This window comes from Ovis canadensis, chromosome 2, assembly GCF_042477335.2.
Source record: "Ovis canadensis isolate MfBH-ARS-UI-01 breed Bighorn chromosome 2, ARS-UI_OviCan_v2, whole genome shotgun sequence".
Classification (NCBI taxonomy): domain Eukaryota; kingdom Metazoa; phylum Chordata; class Mammalia; order Artiodactyla; family Bovidae; genus Ovis; species Ovis canadensis.
The window spans coordinates 181,131,377-181,148,274 of record NC_091246.1 but is presented as its reverse complement, the minus strand read 5'-3'; the positions used below and the strand labels follow the sequence as shown (position 1 = coordinate 181,148,274).

At 39.1% G+C, this 16,898-nt stretch overlaps 1 protein-coding gene across 1 annotated transcript in view; it reads right to left on the bottom strand.

The window, feature by feature from the left end:
- Positions 1-16,698, bottom strand: part of MAP3K19 (mitogen-activated protein kinase kinase kinase 19) — a 53,452-nt gene extending 36,754 nt beyond the window's left edge. The window contains exons 1-5 of the mRNA XM_069577766.1: positions 16,525-16,698; positions 13,099-13,287; positions 11,022-11,176; positions 5,646-5,761; positions 3,375-3,490 (exon numbers count right to left, since the gene is read on the bottom strand). Coding sequence (XP_069433867.1) covers positions 3,375-3,490; positions 5,646-5,761; positions 11,022-11,176; positions 13,099-13,287; positions 16,525-16,698 — 750 coding nt within the window. The remainder of the gene's footprint in view (positions 1-3,374; positions 3,491-5,645; positions 5,762-11,021; positions 11,177-13,098; positions 13,288-16,524) is intronic.
- Between the last annotated feature and the right edge of the window lie 200 nt (positions 16,699-16,898).

Below are 16,898 nucleotides of genomic sequence, written 5' to 3'. Positions count from 1 at the left end.
CATGGAAATCCCCATTATCCTGTTCTTCCTCACCCCTCCCTTTCCCCAGTGATTGGATCTCTTTGTTCTCTAGACTTCATACACGGTTTGAAGCCTTGGGACTTGCTTTCTGCTTTATACCAAGGATATCCTCCTCTCTTGTGTTGGGTTCCAGATCCCCTGAATCATGGATCCAATTTTCCCTTCTATTTTTATCTATCCTCTTAATTAGTAGAGTACATAGTAGCTTCCTTAAAAGGCATGTGAAATGTAAAACGTTTTCTCATTTGCATGTCTGAAAAATGTCTTTATTCAACTCTAATATTTGATTCATAGTTTTCTGAATATAAAATCCTAGATTGAAAACCATATTCTTTGCTCAGATATTTGAAAGCATTTACTCCTTCCTTTTAATTTACTTTTTAAAAATTTTATTTTTTAATTGAAGGATAATTGCTTTACAGAATTTTGTTGTTTTCTGTCAAACCTCAACATGAATCAGCCATAGGTATACATATATCCTCTCCCTCTTGAATCTTCCTCCCATCCCCTCCCCATCCTACCCCTCTAGGTTGATACAGAGCCCCTGTTTGAGTTTCCTGAGACATACAGCAAATTCTCATTGGCTATCTACTTTACATATGGTAATTTAAGTTTCCACGTTACTCTCTCCATACATCTCACCCTTTCCTCCCCTCTCCCCAAGTCCATAAGTCTGTTCTCTATGTCTGCTTCTCCATTGCTGCCTTGCAAATAAATTCTTTGGTACCATCTTTCTAGATTCCGTACATATGCGTTAGCACATGATATTTCTCTTTCTCTTTCTGACTTACTTCACTCCGTACAATAGGTTCTAGTTTCATCCACCTCATTAAAACTGATTCAAATGTGTTTCTTTTTATGGCTGAGTAATACCCCATTGTGTATATTTACTTTTAAGAATAGCATATACTCAGGAATGTGCACATACCAAAACTGTAGAGATTCATGAATTTTTATAAACTGAACACACTCCTGGAACCAGGGCCTAAGTCAAGTAAAAGTCTTCTTAGACATAATATAAAAATCAAGACCCATAAGGGAAAAAATGGATAAATTGATTTTCATCAAAAATAAAAACTTTTGTTTGGTAAAAGAGCTGTTAAAAAGGTGAAAAAAAGCAAACCAAAATTTTCTCATTGACTAGCAGAAAATATTTGTGAGTTACACATCCAGAATATATAAAGAATTCTCTAAACCCAACAATAAGACAAAGAATTCAATCAGAAAATGGACAAAATATTTGAATAATTATAGCTGATGGCAAATAAATTTTTTTAAAAGGTTTAACATTGTTCATTAGGGAAATGCAAATTATAACCACAATGAGTTGCCATCATATACCTATTTTGGTTAAAAAAATTTTTAATGGTTAAAATAAAGAATACTGATAGTACCAAATGCTGCCAAGAGTATAGAGACATTGGATCTCTCATTTACTGCTGGTGGGAATATAAAATGGTTAGAGCCACTCTGGAAAATTGTTAGGCAGCTTAAAAAAAAATTAAACATACATTTATCAAATGACCCACTAATTGGATTCCTGGGCATGTATCCTAGAGAAATAAAAACATAAATTAACACAAAAATTTGTACATAGATGTTCATGGTAGCTTTATATGTAAATAGCCCCAAACTGGAAACAACCCAAATGTCTTTCAATAGATGAACAGCTAAATAAACTGTGGGACAAAATAAAATTGTAATAGAATACTACTTAGCAACATAAAGAAACTATTGATACATAGAACAACTTGGATGTATCTCAGGAGTGTTATGCTCAGTAGAAAAAGCCAATCTCAAAAGTTTACACGTATGATAATGCCATTTATATGACATTCTGGAAGTGATAAAATAATAAAGATTGAAAACAGATCAGTGGTTGCCTGGAGTCAGCGGAGAGACCATGGCAATTAAGAGTGTAGTACCGACTCGATGGACATGAGTCTGAGTGAACTCCGGGAGTTGGTGATGGACAGGGAGGCTGGCGTGCTGCGATTCACGGGGTCGCAAAGAGTCGGACACGACTGAGCGACTGAACTGACTGAACTGAAGGGGGTTCCTTTGTGGTAAGAGAACAGTTTTGTATCTCCACTGAAGATTCGGAGGATAAAATGTCACAGAACTATGCACACAGGCAGACACAAACAGGAGAAAGAAAAAGGAATGCACGTTAAAAACTAGTGAAATCCGAGGAAGGTCTGTGGTCTAGTTCATTGTGTTGTTGGGTTAATGTCAATTTTCTAGTTTAGACAATCAGCTATAGTTATAATAATTCCCGTTGAGGAAAGCTGGCGAAGGTTATACAGGAATTCTCTGTACTATTTTTACCAGTTCTTATGAATCTATAGTTATTTCAGACTACTCTTTTACTTAAATTTTTGGTTTTTGTTTTCTTTATTGTTTTAGAATAATTTTTGGAAAGAGAAAGTTACAAAAAGATCTTACTACACTATCTCTAAAACTCTTCATGTTGTTTCTATCTATTATAGTTCATACCTCATCAACCTGTACAAATAAACACATTTGTGGGTCATATTATTTTTACCAATAAAATACAGAGTAGTAATTTTTAAAAAATTGTCACCATTGTGCAGCATGTGGGATCTTAGTTTCCCAACCAGGGATTGAACCCAGGGCCCCCAACTTTGCTCCCACTCCCACCCCTGCAGTGAAAGCATTGAGTCCTAACCACTAGACTGTCAGGGAATTCCTATAGAGTTGTTAATATTTTTAACTGTTTGCACTGTGTTAAATTTTATAAAAATTCAAAAAATACAAATGTGTATACAGTACAAAGTTCTCCATTTTGGTCCTTTCAGGCAACCACTGTTAACAGTTTATTATACATTTAGGAAATCATTCTATCATTTTCTATGGGTCATGATGTTTATTACTAGTACTATTACTATACTTTGTGAAGTTATTCATCATGGGCAGGGTGTAATGACCAGGACCAAGACGAGGCCCCTCCTTTGTGGTATCCTAGGATGGATTTGACATGAACAGAATAATGATTTTCTCTTCTTTCACATTAACATGCATAAAGACTAGCTACATTTTATTATTTAGCATGGATTCAGCTGCAACAATATTCTGTGGTATACACATACACGCATAATGTATGAGCCTCAGAACTGACTAGCTAATTACTGCCTTGAGATTAAACTCATGAAGTACTATGATTAATTGTGCTTTAAGTTTCCTCATAATCACATTTAAATATATAATTATAATATGTTTGTTATAAATATTCAAGCAACCTAAATGAAGTAGGTATAAATGAAGTAAATGTAGATGCAGTAGGTTATCCCTTTTTCTGTTAGTTTTTCTATTTAAAGATTAGAGCATCTTACCTCACTGCTGCTGATGCTCTGCAAGATTATATTTTGATTTTTAGTAACTGTCATCATATCAGTTGGAGAAGAGTTTGTATCATGACAAATGTCAAGCAATGATTCAGCATGTCTTTCTGCCAAAAGAAACATAATAATGTGTTTTGATAAGCTGCATCTCCATCAATTTCACAGCAACATCTAGTGCTAGGTTCTAAAAATGAGTTCCATTTTGCTTAAAATTTTCTTGAAATAGTGATCTGGGATCCTGAGGAAGCTTTGGGCCATAATTTTCACTGGAAAAGATGTGAGGACAAAAGGAGTCCACAGAATGAATGCGTTTTGTTCGTTTGTTTTTTAAAAAAGGGGACAATGTTGCTAAGTGTAACCCCTAATAAGGGGCTGGGAATTATATTTGCGCTCTAGTCGCGGAAGATAAAAGTGCTCAGCTGCTTGGAGCCACATTAAATTGACAGAGTTCTGAACACCAAACAATGAATTCCCAGTTAGTTCCTGGGGGACACTGTTCTCTTACATATCCTTCTCCTGCTATCTTGAGTTTTTCAGATAAGCATGCGCTCTACCGTGAAAACTTCTTCCTCTTGCATCTCTTTCTATTTCATTGATCTTATGAGTGATACAAAATTGAATGAGTGATCTTTACTCATAGCCTGCATTTCTTCACCATATTTTCTTTCTTCACGCTTTGCAACCCTTCTACTGCCTCCTTCCTGCCATTGAAACCCTCACTTTCTTATCACATCTGCTTTGTAAACTCTTTTCCAACTTGATGCTGCTTCCCACCCCTTCTTTCTTGCAGTTCTCTCCTAATTCTCCTCCTGCCTTTCTTATGCCTGAGTCCATGTGTACCTTCTCTGCCCGGCCCCTGCAATTTTCTCACCATCATCGCTCCTTTAGAGATCTCCCCGACTCTCAGATCTTCACAGTCTCCTTGTAGAGAACTTGCAAAGAAACCCATCAATCCATCCAATCCTTTCCCACAAGCCCTGGCCTACAGAAAATTGCTACTTTGAAGGTCACAAGTTCTCATCGAATGAGTGTTTTAGAACCCATTACCTTCAACATCAGCACCAAGCCATAGTGTTTTCCTATTTTGTTAATTGTATTTCTACCTCCCCACTTCCTAGCGCTGAAACTTTGGAATCATGTTTAACTCAAGCCTCTCAACCCTTGTCTGTATGTCTCCTCTATCAACTTTACATCACTGTATTCTGTGAATTCTTTCACATTCTCTTAAACTCACATACCTAGCACCTCTCAGGCCCACTACACGCCATGTCCAAAGTCTCTTTTCCTGATCCTTGCAACCACGCATGGGTACTTCTATAGTTTCTTAATAGAGCTTGCTTGGCATGAGTCTCTTCCTCTCCTAAAACATGGTTTTCATGGTTCCCTGTCTTAAAATTCTTCAGTGACTCTATTTCATTGAAAAAAAAATAAGTTATGTCCTTCAGTCTGACATTTAACGAGTCTTTGATGGACTCAGTCTCTTTGTGTATCTAATCTTCTGTATCCCTTTCCCCTGACATGAACTGTTGGTTCTAGTCTTCAGTTCGCCCCTGGGATGAGCCATGCTCACTTACAACATGATGCCTCTGTCCACAAAATAAAATCTCATTATTTTTTTTAGAATCAGATTGAGTCTTACCTCTTCCATGAAACCTTCCTGGGGATAGCCTTGTTCCCTGTCCAGAAGCTCCCAACAGAAATCCAATCAGACAATAAAGTCGAGTAGTTTTCACAAAGTCACACGCGGCTCAGTGGCACCTTTTCCATTACACTTTCTTCTGTGGCAGTCTCTTCTCCTGCTCAGACTCTTTCTCCATGCCTATATCACACCTTTTCGCTTCCTTCCTATTTTATCCAGCATTAGAGAACCACAGCAAGCCCTTCTTCCCCTTTCAAGTTTATAACAACCTCTTTCTCCTCTGACTGATGTGGTGTGTCCCTGACTGTACTGAACACTTTAAAAAGTTTGGACCACATCTTAGCCTTCTTTGCCTATCTCAGAGTACCTAACTTTGGGTCTTGTACAAAGTCCCTGGTCTATAAATAGCTATTCACTTGATTTCTTTTTTTAAATTTAATTAAAGTATCTATTTACAACGTTGTGTTAACATCTACTGTACGACAGAATGATTCAGTTACACATATATATATACATTTAGCTTGACTTCTTTAAGAAGATCCATCAAACACATGTAAAAAACCAAAGGTTTCTAATAGGGCTTTTATAGTTAGAGAATTTCAAAAGTGAAATAAAAATATTACCTGGTTTTGGCATAGAATTCATTAAAATATCCGATAACTGCTGTTTTCTGAAACTCTCTATTTGTGACACATAGTGTATTGCTGATTTTCCACTAAAATCACAGAGTTTAGGATCTCTAGGAAGAATAGAATCAACATCAAAGATTACTGAGTTAAATCTACTGAAAAAGAAAAGCAATATGAGAGGAAAAACATTGACATCAAATAAATAAAAATAATTTTACATAGTTTGGGGATAGCGATAATGAATTCAAAATGCGTGAGAGACAGAGAGAGAAAATTTTCAAGATTTTTAAGGAATATGAAAGGAATATGTTGCATATTTTATGCCCCTTATAGTCTAAAAACATTCTAATAATTTGCTGAAAATGTTCAGCTTTGGACAAGAAGTTTCATAATTCTTTAATAATGCATAAAGCAAGTAAAAATAAAAACATCTTGATAAACTGTTGTCCCAACTAGCTGGCTTCACTGAATTTTTCTTCTCAGTGCTTTAGCTAACTGCTTATTCTCAATATTTCTCTTTCCTAATGCTGATAGCGAGCTCTTTTATTATTCAAAATAGAACAATGCTAGTAGAATGGCCTAGCATTTCACCTTGAAATTAAACTGACATACTTATTTCTCAGGCTCTCGGTTGAGTGGAGTGATCTTATCATAGAGCCTCTCTGTATGATTTTTTCGTTCCTCTTGTCCTGTGATTGTTAAGCCCCATGGCTGATCTTAGAGTTCCTTGCATCAGTGCAAATCTCCTGTCTATGCTGCCATGGATCCTAGAATTAGACATCAGTTCAAAGAGGTCCAGAAGGTAAATGATGGGAACTCTGTTTACAGATTATGGCGAGGGAAACGGTGGCCAGACTTGCTTCACTAGTCACATTCTCTTTCTATTGGCTGTGTGGCATGTGAGATCTTTGTTCCCCGACCAGGGCTTGAAACACATCCCCTGCAGGGGAAGCACAGAGTCTTAACCCCTGGGCCACTAGAGAAGTCCCAGGTTGATGTTTTATGATCTATAGTAATATTCTTAGGGCTTTTTCTCCCTCCATGCTCATGGTTCAAAAGAATTAGCGTTGGTCCAAGAATCAAGGGACTGCCGCTAACCTTAATACATGGCCCTAGGCAAGTCACTTAGCTCTCTGGGACCTTAGTTTGCTCAGTTCAGTACAATTCAGTCACTCAGTCCTGTTCGACTCTTTGCAACCCCATGGACTGCCCCATGCCAGGCCTCCGTGTCCATCACCAACTCCTGGAGTTTACTCAAATTCATGTCCATCGAGTCGGTGATGCCATCCAACCATCTCATCCTCTGTGGTCCCCTTTTCCTCCCGCCTTCATTCTTTCCCAGGATCTTTTCAAATGAGTCATTTCTTTGCATCAGGTGGCGAAAGTACTGGAGTTTCAGCTTCATCATCAGTCCTTCCAATGAATATTCAGGACTGATTTCCTTTAAGCTGGACCAGTCGGATCTCCTTGCAGTCCAAGGAACTCTCAAGAGTCTTCTCCAACACCACAGTTCAAAAGCATCAATTCTTTGGCACTCAGGTTTCTTTATAGTCCAACTCTCACATCCATATATGACTGCTGGAAAAACTATAGCTTTGGCTAGATGGGCCTTTGATGGCAAAGAGATGTCTCTGCTTTTTAATATGTTGTCTAAGTTGGTCATAACTTTTCTTCCAACTTTTCTTCTTTTAATTTCATAGCTGCAGTCACCGTCCTCAGTGATTTTGGAGCCCCCAAAATAAAGTCTGTCACTGTTTCCATTGCTTCCCCATCTATTTGCCATGAAGTGATGGGACCAGATGCCATGATCTTAGTTTTTTGAATGTTGAGTTTTAAGCCAAATTTTTCACTCTCTTCTCTCACTTTCATTAAGAGGCTCTTTAGTTCTTCTTTGCCTTCTGCCATAGGGTAGTGTCATCTGCATATCTGAGGTTATTGATATTTCTCCCAAAAATCTTACTCCAGCTTGTGCTTCATCCAGCCTGACATTTCGCATGATGTACGATCAGTTTCAGTTCAATTGCTCAGTCATATCTGACTCTTTGCGACCCCATGAATCACAGCACACAGGCCACCCTGTCCATCACCAACGCTCGGAGTTTACCCAAACTCATGTCCATCTAATCAGTGATTCCATCCAGCCATCTCATCTTCTGTCATCCCCTTCTCCTCCTACCCCCAATCCCTCCCAGCATCAGGGTCTTTTCCAATGAGTCAACTCTTCGCATGAGGTGGCCAAAGTACTGGAGTTTCAGCTTCAGCATCAGTCTTTCCAGTGAACACCCAGGGCTGATCTCCTTTAGGATGGACTGATTGGACCTCCTTGCAGTCCAAGGGACTCTCAAGAGTCTTCTCCAACACCATAGTTCAAAAGCATCAATTCTTTGGCGCTCAGCTTTCTTCACAGTCCAACTCTCACATCCATACATGACCACTGGAAAAACCATAGCCTTGAACAGATGGAACTTTGTTGGCAAAGTAATGTCTATGCTTTTTAATATGATGTCTAGGTTGGTCATAACTTTCCTTCCAAGGAGTAAGCGTCTTTTAATTTTATGGCTGCAATCACCATCTGCAGTGATTTTGGAGCCCCCAAAAATAAAGTCTGACACTGTTTCCACTGTTTCCCCATCTATTTCCCATGAAGTGATGGGACCAGATGCCATGATCTTAGTTTTCTGAATGTTGAGCTTTAAGCCAACTTTTCCACTCTCCTCTTTCACTTTCATCAAGAGGATGAAAGTTCCTCTTCACTTTCTGCCATAAGGGTGGTGTCATTGGTATCATCTGCATATCTGAGATTATTGATATTTCTCCTGGCAATCTTGATTTCAGCTTGTGCTTCTTCCAGCCCAGCATTTCTCATGATGTACTCTGCATATAAGTTAAATAAGCAAGGTGACAATATACAGCCTTGACGTACTCCTTTCCCATTTGTTGTTCCATGTCCAGTTCTAACTGTTGCTTCCTGACCTGCATACAGATTTCTCAAGAGGCAGGTCAGGTGATCTGATATTCTCATCTCTTTAAGAATTTACCACAGCTTATTGTGATCCACACAGTCAAAGGCTTTGGCATAGTCAATAAAGCAGAAATAGATGTTTTTCTGGAACTCTCTTGCTTTTTCCACGATCCAGTGGATGTTGGCAATTTGATCTCTGGTTCCTCTGCCTTTTCTAAAACCAGTTTGACCTCTGGGAGTTCACAGTTCTCGTACTTTGAAGCCTGGCTTGGAGAATTTTGAGCATTACTTTACTAGCGTGTGAGATGAGTACAATTGTGTGGTAGTTTGAGCATTCTTTGGCATTGCCTTTCTTTGGGATTAGAATGAAAACTGACCTTTTCCAGTCCTGTGGCCCCTGCTGAGTTTTCCAAATTTGCTGGCATATTGACTGCAGCACTTTCACAGCATCATCTTTTACGATTTGAAATAGCTCAACTGGAATTCTATCAGATCCACTAGCTTTGTTTGTAGTGATGCTTTCTAAGGCCTACTTGACTTCACATTCCAGGATGTCTGACTCTAGTGAGTGATCACACCACATGGTTATCTAGGTCATGAAGATCTTTTTTGTACAGTTCTTCTGTGTATTCTTGCCACCTCTTCTTAATATCTTCTGCTTCTGTTAGGTCCATACCATTTCTGTCCTTCATTGTGCCCATCTTTGCATGAAATGTTCCCTTGATATCTCTAGTTTGCTCATCTACCTTGATTAGTGTTTCTCCAAGTGGTGTTCTTTGATTTCATGCTTTCTGGCCCCCACTTCAGGCTTATTGAACACCACCTCTGGGTTGATGTCCAGTAATCTCCATCTTTAACCATCTCCTCAGCTATTAACACTGAAGTCTCAGGTCACTTCCCTGATGGCTCAGCAGTAAAGAATCCTGCAGTGCAGGAGACTCAGGTTCGACCCCTGGGTCAGGAAGATCCCCTGGAGGAAGAAATGGCAATCTGCTCCAGTACGCTTGCCTGAAAAATGGACAACATTCCATGGACTACAGTCCATGGGATCACAAAGATTTGGTCACGACTGAGCGACTGAGCATGCACAGGAAGTCTGAGGTAGCTTCTAACTTCCATCTTCATCCTATTACAATAACTGATTCTTTTAAAATAGATCATGTTCTTGATTATATTTTTGTCTTGGAAGTTCCTTCTTTTTTTATTCCCCCCCCAAAATGTATATGAAATACTGAGGAAGAGCTTTGGCCATCTCTTCTTTTCTGATGACAAGATAAACAGGTAGCAAGAAGCGTGCATGCACGCTCAGTCACTCAGTCGTGTCTGACTCTTTGAAACCCCATGGACTGTAACCTGCCAGGCTCCTCGGCCCATGGGATTTCCCAGGCAAGAATACTGGAGTGTTGCCATTTCTTCTTCAGGGGATCTTCCCGACCCAGGGATCAAACCCATGTCTCTTACATCTCCTGTATCGGCAGGCGGATTCTTTACCACTATGCCACTTGGGAAGCCCAACAACAGCATTAGGAAACTGCATTTCTGACATGAAAGAAGTGCAGTTTCTTTCTGCTTATTAGCCCTCTAATTAAAAAAATGATATATCTCCCTCCTCCTAAAAGAGGGTGTTGACATGTAATTTCTTTTGGCCACAGGATGAGGTATGTAAGATCTTAGTTCCCCGACCAGTGATTGAACCCTGGCCCCTGGCACTGGAAGCTTGGAGTTTTAACCACTGGCCTGCCAGGGAATTCCCAACATGTAATTTTCAGATAACTGGAAATCACTACTATAATTTATTTTTGATAATTGACAATGCTTTCTGGAATAATTAATAACCTTTTGGGGGTAAGGAGTTACATACTCAAGAATTATTTGACAGCCTCAGGAACAACCAAAGAGGAAGTATTTAAACAAATAAAATAAAAGGCCAATATAATAAAAATAATAGATAGCAACCTCTAATATCTGTATATCACTTTGCAACTTTGAAGTCCCATTTATGAATATGCATGGGCATTTCATATATATATGTATATACATTATATTTATCTTTGTATACATACAGTATTTTATAATATACGTTATATATATACATGCATAAGGGGCTTCCTAGGTGGCACAGTGGTAAAGAATCCACATACAAGAGACACAGGTTTGATTCCCGGGTCAGGAAGATCCCTTGGAGTAGGAAATGGCAGTCCACTCCAGTATTTTTTCCTGGAAAATCCCATGGACAGAGGAACCTTGTGAGCTATAGTCCATGGGGTCACAAACAGTCAGATGCGAGTGAGCACCACAGTATACATATACAAATAAACAATCTATATATCTAGGTTTGCAAATGACTTTGTAAGTAACAATGGCAGAGACGCCCTTCCATGGGTACTGGCTAACCACATGATACTCACGCATGATGCCTGAGAAGCTCAGAGAGAACCTCTGCGGGTCTATAGAGCGTTAACATATCAAGCCTTTCAAACAGGTCCACATCTCTCACAGCCAGCATCAGAGCGGTCAGGCCATGTTGGTTTGGGAAATTTATATCCAGGAACTCTTCAGATGCCTTTAAAAACATGAAGCTTTAATTTTTTATTATGTCTTTACTGCATGTCCGTTAATACTAATCTTTACATTTTCATCGCCTGGCCAAATTCTCATTTTAATTTCAAGATACTGTTCCTCGATATCTTGAGAGGAGCTGATGAACTGAAAGAACACAAACCTGAGACAGACAGATTGGTGTTTGAATTTGACCTCCTTAAATTGGTTATTTAACCTCCCTAACAAGGTTATATCAAGGACATTCTGTTAAAAGTTGATAAAATCACCCAGATGAAATAAGGGACAGCTAGTTAAATACCAAACAGTTTGTATTTACTCGAAATTCAGCTTTTTAAATGAGTGTCCTGTATTTTCATTTGCAAAATCTGGCAACCTTTTTCCCTGAACTTCAGGGTCTTCAGGCCCTTTCTTACAGGATTGTTTGGATGATTGGAGTTAGAAAATGAAAAGCACTGAGCAGAGTGTCTGACACATGCTCAGAAAACATCTGTGGAGTGAATGAATGGTTTACAATTATAAGATAAGTTATCGAACAGGATTTATACAGTCAAATGGAGGTGGATATATATATGCTATTTGTTGTTTCAGTAAAATTTAATTCGGAAAATTCAAAGCTGAGAAGCTACTGGAAGGCCAAATTATCTGAATTGTTTATTTTACAGGTCAAAGTAACTCACGAATTTCCATCTGTATTTCACTTTATGCCATGTTGATATAGTCAGCATCTACCTCAGTTTCTCCAGGGACAGACTAGAGGTAATGATATTACCTCAGAGGGGTGCTGTGGGAATTAATTAGTTAGTGGCTTTTTTTTTCATTCTCTGAAAAGACATCACCTCTTATATCAATGTTTATTATTAGTTAGAACCAACATAAAAGCTTTGAGCTGAGAATAGTTTTGCAATAGCACATTAGTTGAACATCTGTTGATTAAGCTCTGGATCGTTATAGGTATATGTTTTTAAAACTTGGAGGCTTATCTTTAGAAGTGAAAACTATGGTTATGAAAAAAGACATTGAATTACAACAACAATTGTCAAAATGCCATTAAAATGAAATTCAAAGTCTTCCAAAAACATTTCTAAGCCTCACTTTATGATGTATGACAATTTTAGACTATCATTTAGCACAATAGAAGAATTTAGAGTCCTTTGGATTTTGTTGTCCATTTCCCTGAACTCTAGGTGACCAGAATATCTTTCACTTCTTTATCTGTTTGTGTCTCTACCATAAGGGAATAGAAGAAACTGTTTCCTAGCAGCAATTGATTTTCTTTCAGATGGAAGGTCATGTGATCTGACAGTACCTCGGAAGGTAAATGCCAAGAGCCTGTTCGCCAATAATGAATGTCCTTGCTTATGCATGTGGTTTCTCAAGTTACTTTGGAAAAGAGTCTCTATGGGCAGAAAAATCTAAATAAGAAGAAGATCAATACCCTAAAAAGACAGCATTTTGAAAAATGTATTCTCTTCACTTTCATCCTGGCTAAATATTATGCAAAGCATAGTCTCTCTGATTCCCTTTTCAGGATAAAGATAATAACTGCAGATGGTCCGAAGGGATCTAAACAGCAATTGTACAAATGGCAGTGATGTCAAGGGAACACCTCTGAGCAAGTTGACAGTGGTTCCTCAGGGGCATCTTTGGGAGGACATCATTTCTCAGGGGTGCTACATGACTTCTTCTCCCATCCAGCTAGAAAGAAGGTGTAAATAGGCTGCTGCTGCGTTCTTTTATTATCTTGTTTTCCACCCCAAGTGTCCCATTTAATCCTGTTTCTGTCTCATATGTCCTGCCTGAAACTTTCTGGGACTGCATTTGGAAAGAACTTATTTTTCTTTAAAAGGAGTCATATGTAGTCCATTCCCTTTTCAACTCTTACCCACTCACCCAAAGACAGAAGCAAACACTGAATTAACTGACCAGCAAGTGTTGAAGCTGTTCAAGATCACCTTGCCATGAGCTTTGCAGAAGTTGCATTTGGGGAGCTTGGATTCCACTGATGGCCAAGAGTCGTCTTTGGACTTCACAATTAGCCACATGGACTGCGGTTTGATTGCTGTAATTGCACAGGGTGATATCTGCTCCCTTTTCCAGAAGAAATCCAACAACCTGCAAAATCACAGCATTCTCACAATCATGTCTTCTGAGTTGGGTAGAAAACTTATTTAGTTGGACACAGCTCTGATTCAAGATATAAGAAATGAGAGTAAGATAGGCATAAAAATGGTGGCTCTAGTGGTAAAGAATCTGCCTGCCAGTATAGGAGGTACAAGAGACACCAGGTTCAACTCTAGGTCAGGAAGATCCCCTGGAGGAGGGCATGACAACCCACTCCAGTATTTTTGCCAGGAGAATCCCATGGACAGGGGAGTCTGGCAGATTTCAGCCCATAGGGCTGCAAAGAGTTGGACATGACTGAAGTGACTTATAGGCACATACAACTGCCATTTGCCTTTTTTAAAATTTAAGAGACAAAAATCTTCAAGATATTGATAGTTTGGAGATACTATTTTTTTTAAACTAAAAGTCTGTGAATATTTTATGTTAAACCCACATAAAATGTTGAAATCTTCCTGTTACTGTTATCTATAATTTAGAATATAGAACCCCCAAATTCCGGCTTATAGATTCTTGAATGTTTCAGGTATTTCCACAAGTATTTTTAGGGAGAGAATAAACTCTATTCAAAATGGTAATGGGTTAATTTATTCACGGTTAATGGGTTAATTTATTTACAGATTGAGGGACTCATGTGTGTCAAGACCTGACTTTGGTGCTGAGACTTCAGCCATGAACAAGACAGGTAAACAGTCTCAGAATTTTTTCCAGTGGGTTTTAGCTACTTAAAGGGAGCTCTAGCTCTTCTGGGGGGATTTGAGACAGACAAATGTTTGTGGTAAACCACAAATGAGGAATTAACACCGTTCAGTTTCTTCCTGGCCTGAAATGGGTTACAATGCTGATAGTTACCCTCTAAAGAAAGAGAAACAGATGCAAAGAAATCTAGACAAATTCTTGTGATTAGTCCTGCTACCCCAGAAAACTCCTCTGGCCTTTATGTTAAAACTGGGTGAAAATTTACAAAATGCTATTGTCACAATGGGTCAGCAAATTATTCAGATCAAGGTAGAACCCTTTTTTTAAAAAAAGGTCCTGCTGTGAAAGTTAAGCCTGAGTCAGCCAAAGGCTACAAACCCCAGATCCAGTCAGAAAGCAATATGGCTGTGGCCTTGAAGACAAGGAATCTCTCTCTGAAGGGGAAATAGATGGTGTCAATAATAATGACCTTGCCACCTGATCTAAGGCTTTGTATGACCCAAAAACACTGGGAGTTCATTTGGCTGAGCAGCATGTTTCTGGAAATTCAAAGTATATGCATCTTTTTTATTGGCCTAGAGCCACTCTCTCTTACCATGTTCCGAATCCTTCCCTGCACCTATACCTCATCCTCAGTTGCCCTATCTCACGGGGATTGAAGTTTGCAGCCACCCACATGAAAATGTTGGTGAACTTTGGGGAGGTGAGAGACTCAAACTTTCATGGCTCACTTGGATTCAGATTCCCAAGTCAGCATCCTGCCCAGTCCCTTGGTGGAACTGAGTCATCTGAATTCAGCTAATGAGGTTCGGGCAAGATTCACAATGAAGAGGGAAATATAACATGATTGGCCCTTTGAGCCATTCAATGTACAGTGATTTTTAAGGCTTCTATCTCTAGATGTATGCATGCATGCCTGCTAAGTCGCTTCAGTCGCGTCTGACTCTGTGACCCTGTGGACTGTAGCCCACCAGGCTCCTCTGTCCATGGGGATTCTTTAGGTAAGAATACTACAGTGGGTTGTGATGGCCTCCTCCAGGAGATCTCCCCTACCCAGGGATGGAACTCTTGTCACTTATGTCTCCTGCATTGGCAGATAGGTTCTTTACCACTAGCGCCACCTGGGAAGCACCCTCATATAGGAGGAATTAGTGTAATATCTATGTATACCCAAAATTCAAGATTATGAAGTGTGGGGGCACAATTCATGATGAGCATTTAGAGGGCTTCTGAGGCACTGCAATGATTTAGTTTTTTGTTTTGGATGGTAGACACAATGGTGCTACTGTCATGGTTTTCCTTTTTTTAAAAAAAGCATGTATGCTGAGTCCTCATATTCTAGCTACTGAAGCCTGCACACCCTAGAGTCCATGCTCCAGAACAAGAAAAGCCACTGTAGTGAGAAACCCCTGCACTGCAACTAGAGAAAAGCCAGCAACAAAGACCCAGCACAGCCAAAAATAAATACATAAATATTGTTATTTTTAAAAAAGCATATATGTTATATTTTATAACTTGTTTTAAAAGTGTTAATAGAAAGGAGTCAATATAGAAACAGAGCTAAGAATAAAGTCAAGAAAGAGGGTGATTGAGGAAGCAAAGATGGCCAAGCAGAGTTAACAGTCCACTTCCATTTAGCCCCCCAAGAACTTGTAGAGGTACTGAGGTATGCAGTTGGGTGAAATTTGTCTTGAATTTTCACTCATTTCTTCTCTTCCCCTTGAAGCCTCCTCTTTGCTGCCCCTCCCCAATTCCAAGTGCCCATATCGCACTTTTACCTGCATTCTTTTTTTTTTCCAGGCCTCATTGTACGGCATGCAGGATCTCAGTTCCCCAACCAGGGATTGAATCTACGCCCCTCGCATTCGGAGTGCAGAGGTCTAAACCACTAGACTGCCAGGGAAATCCTTGCATTCTTTAAAAGAATCTTTTAAGTTCCCATACAAAATTTTGTAAATGATCAATAAGACACAAATGAATTATTTATTCATTAATTTATCCATTACTTAGATGTGTCAGGCCCGCTAAGCTGGATATATAACAACAAAGAGGACGATTTCCTGCCCCTTTAAGTCTCATTATTTATTCACTCCTCTTCCCCTACTTTCAGGATTTTGTGCACCTGTTGGACCAGGGGATAAATTTCCAAGTACTGATGGAGCTGGGTGTGGGTTGTGGGGAAGAGGGGAAAAATTCAGACTCCATTATGTGATCCCACTAGACCATAAGCTGCTCTTCAAGGGTGATGTCTGTATTTGATTCACCCACCATGGTATGAATCTTGAAGTCTGGTATATTGCCTTGGGTATTTTGGGAGTATCTGTTGACTGAGTGAAGAAATGAATAAAGATGGTGCTGTCTGGATTATTTAGGGTCTCTCAGTATTCTCTCCAGCTGCTACCCCACCCCTGCTTTGTGCTCTCAAATATTCCTTTTTGGAGGTAGGTGACTATGCTATTCCTAACCATTTCATTCTTGGAATCCTTCGCTTAGAAGACCATCCAAGGGCCCCTGTACACCACTTATTACCTCTGTTAGATTTTCTTCTGCTGCAGTAATGAGAGGTGTATTCCCAGTCTTTGGATGCTGAAAGTCAAGGTTTCCAAGGATGGAATGGACTTTAGCAATATGGTCACAGATGAGCTCCACATCACCTCTTGAAACTACTTCCAGAAATTCATGAATCAGTTTATTTTTATTCATCTTGCTAGTTCCATGTAATTGCCTGCAAGAGGAAAGAAACTAATTAAATGAGATCCAACAAAGTAGTGGGTGGTTTAAATGTAACATATTCTATCTTTAATGTCACCTGTTCTTTTTTTTAATGTGTGAAATATTATAACAGATTTAAAGACAATTTTGAAAAAGAGGAAAACTGTCAGTCTTGGTTCTTTGCATACATT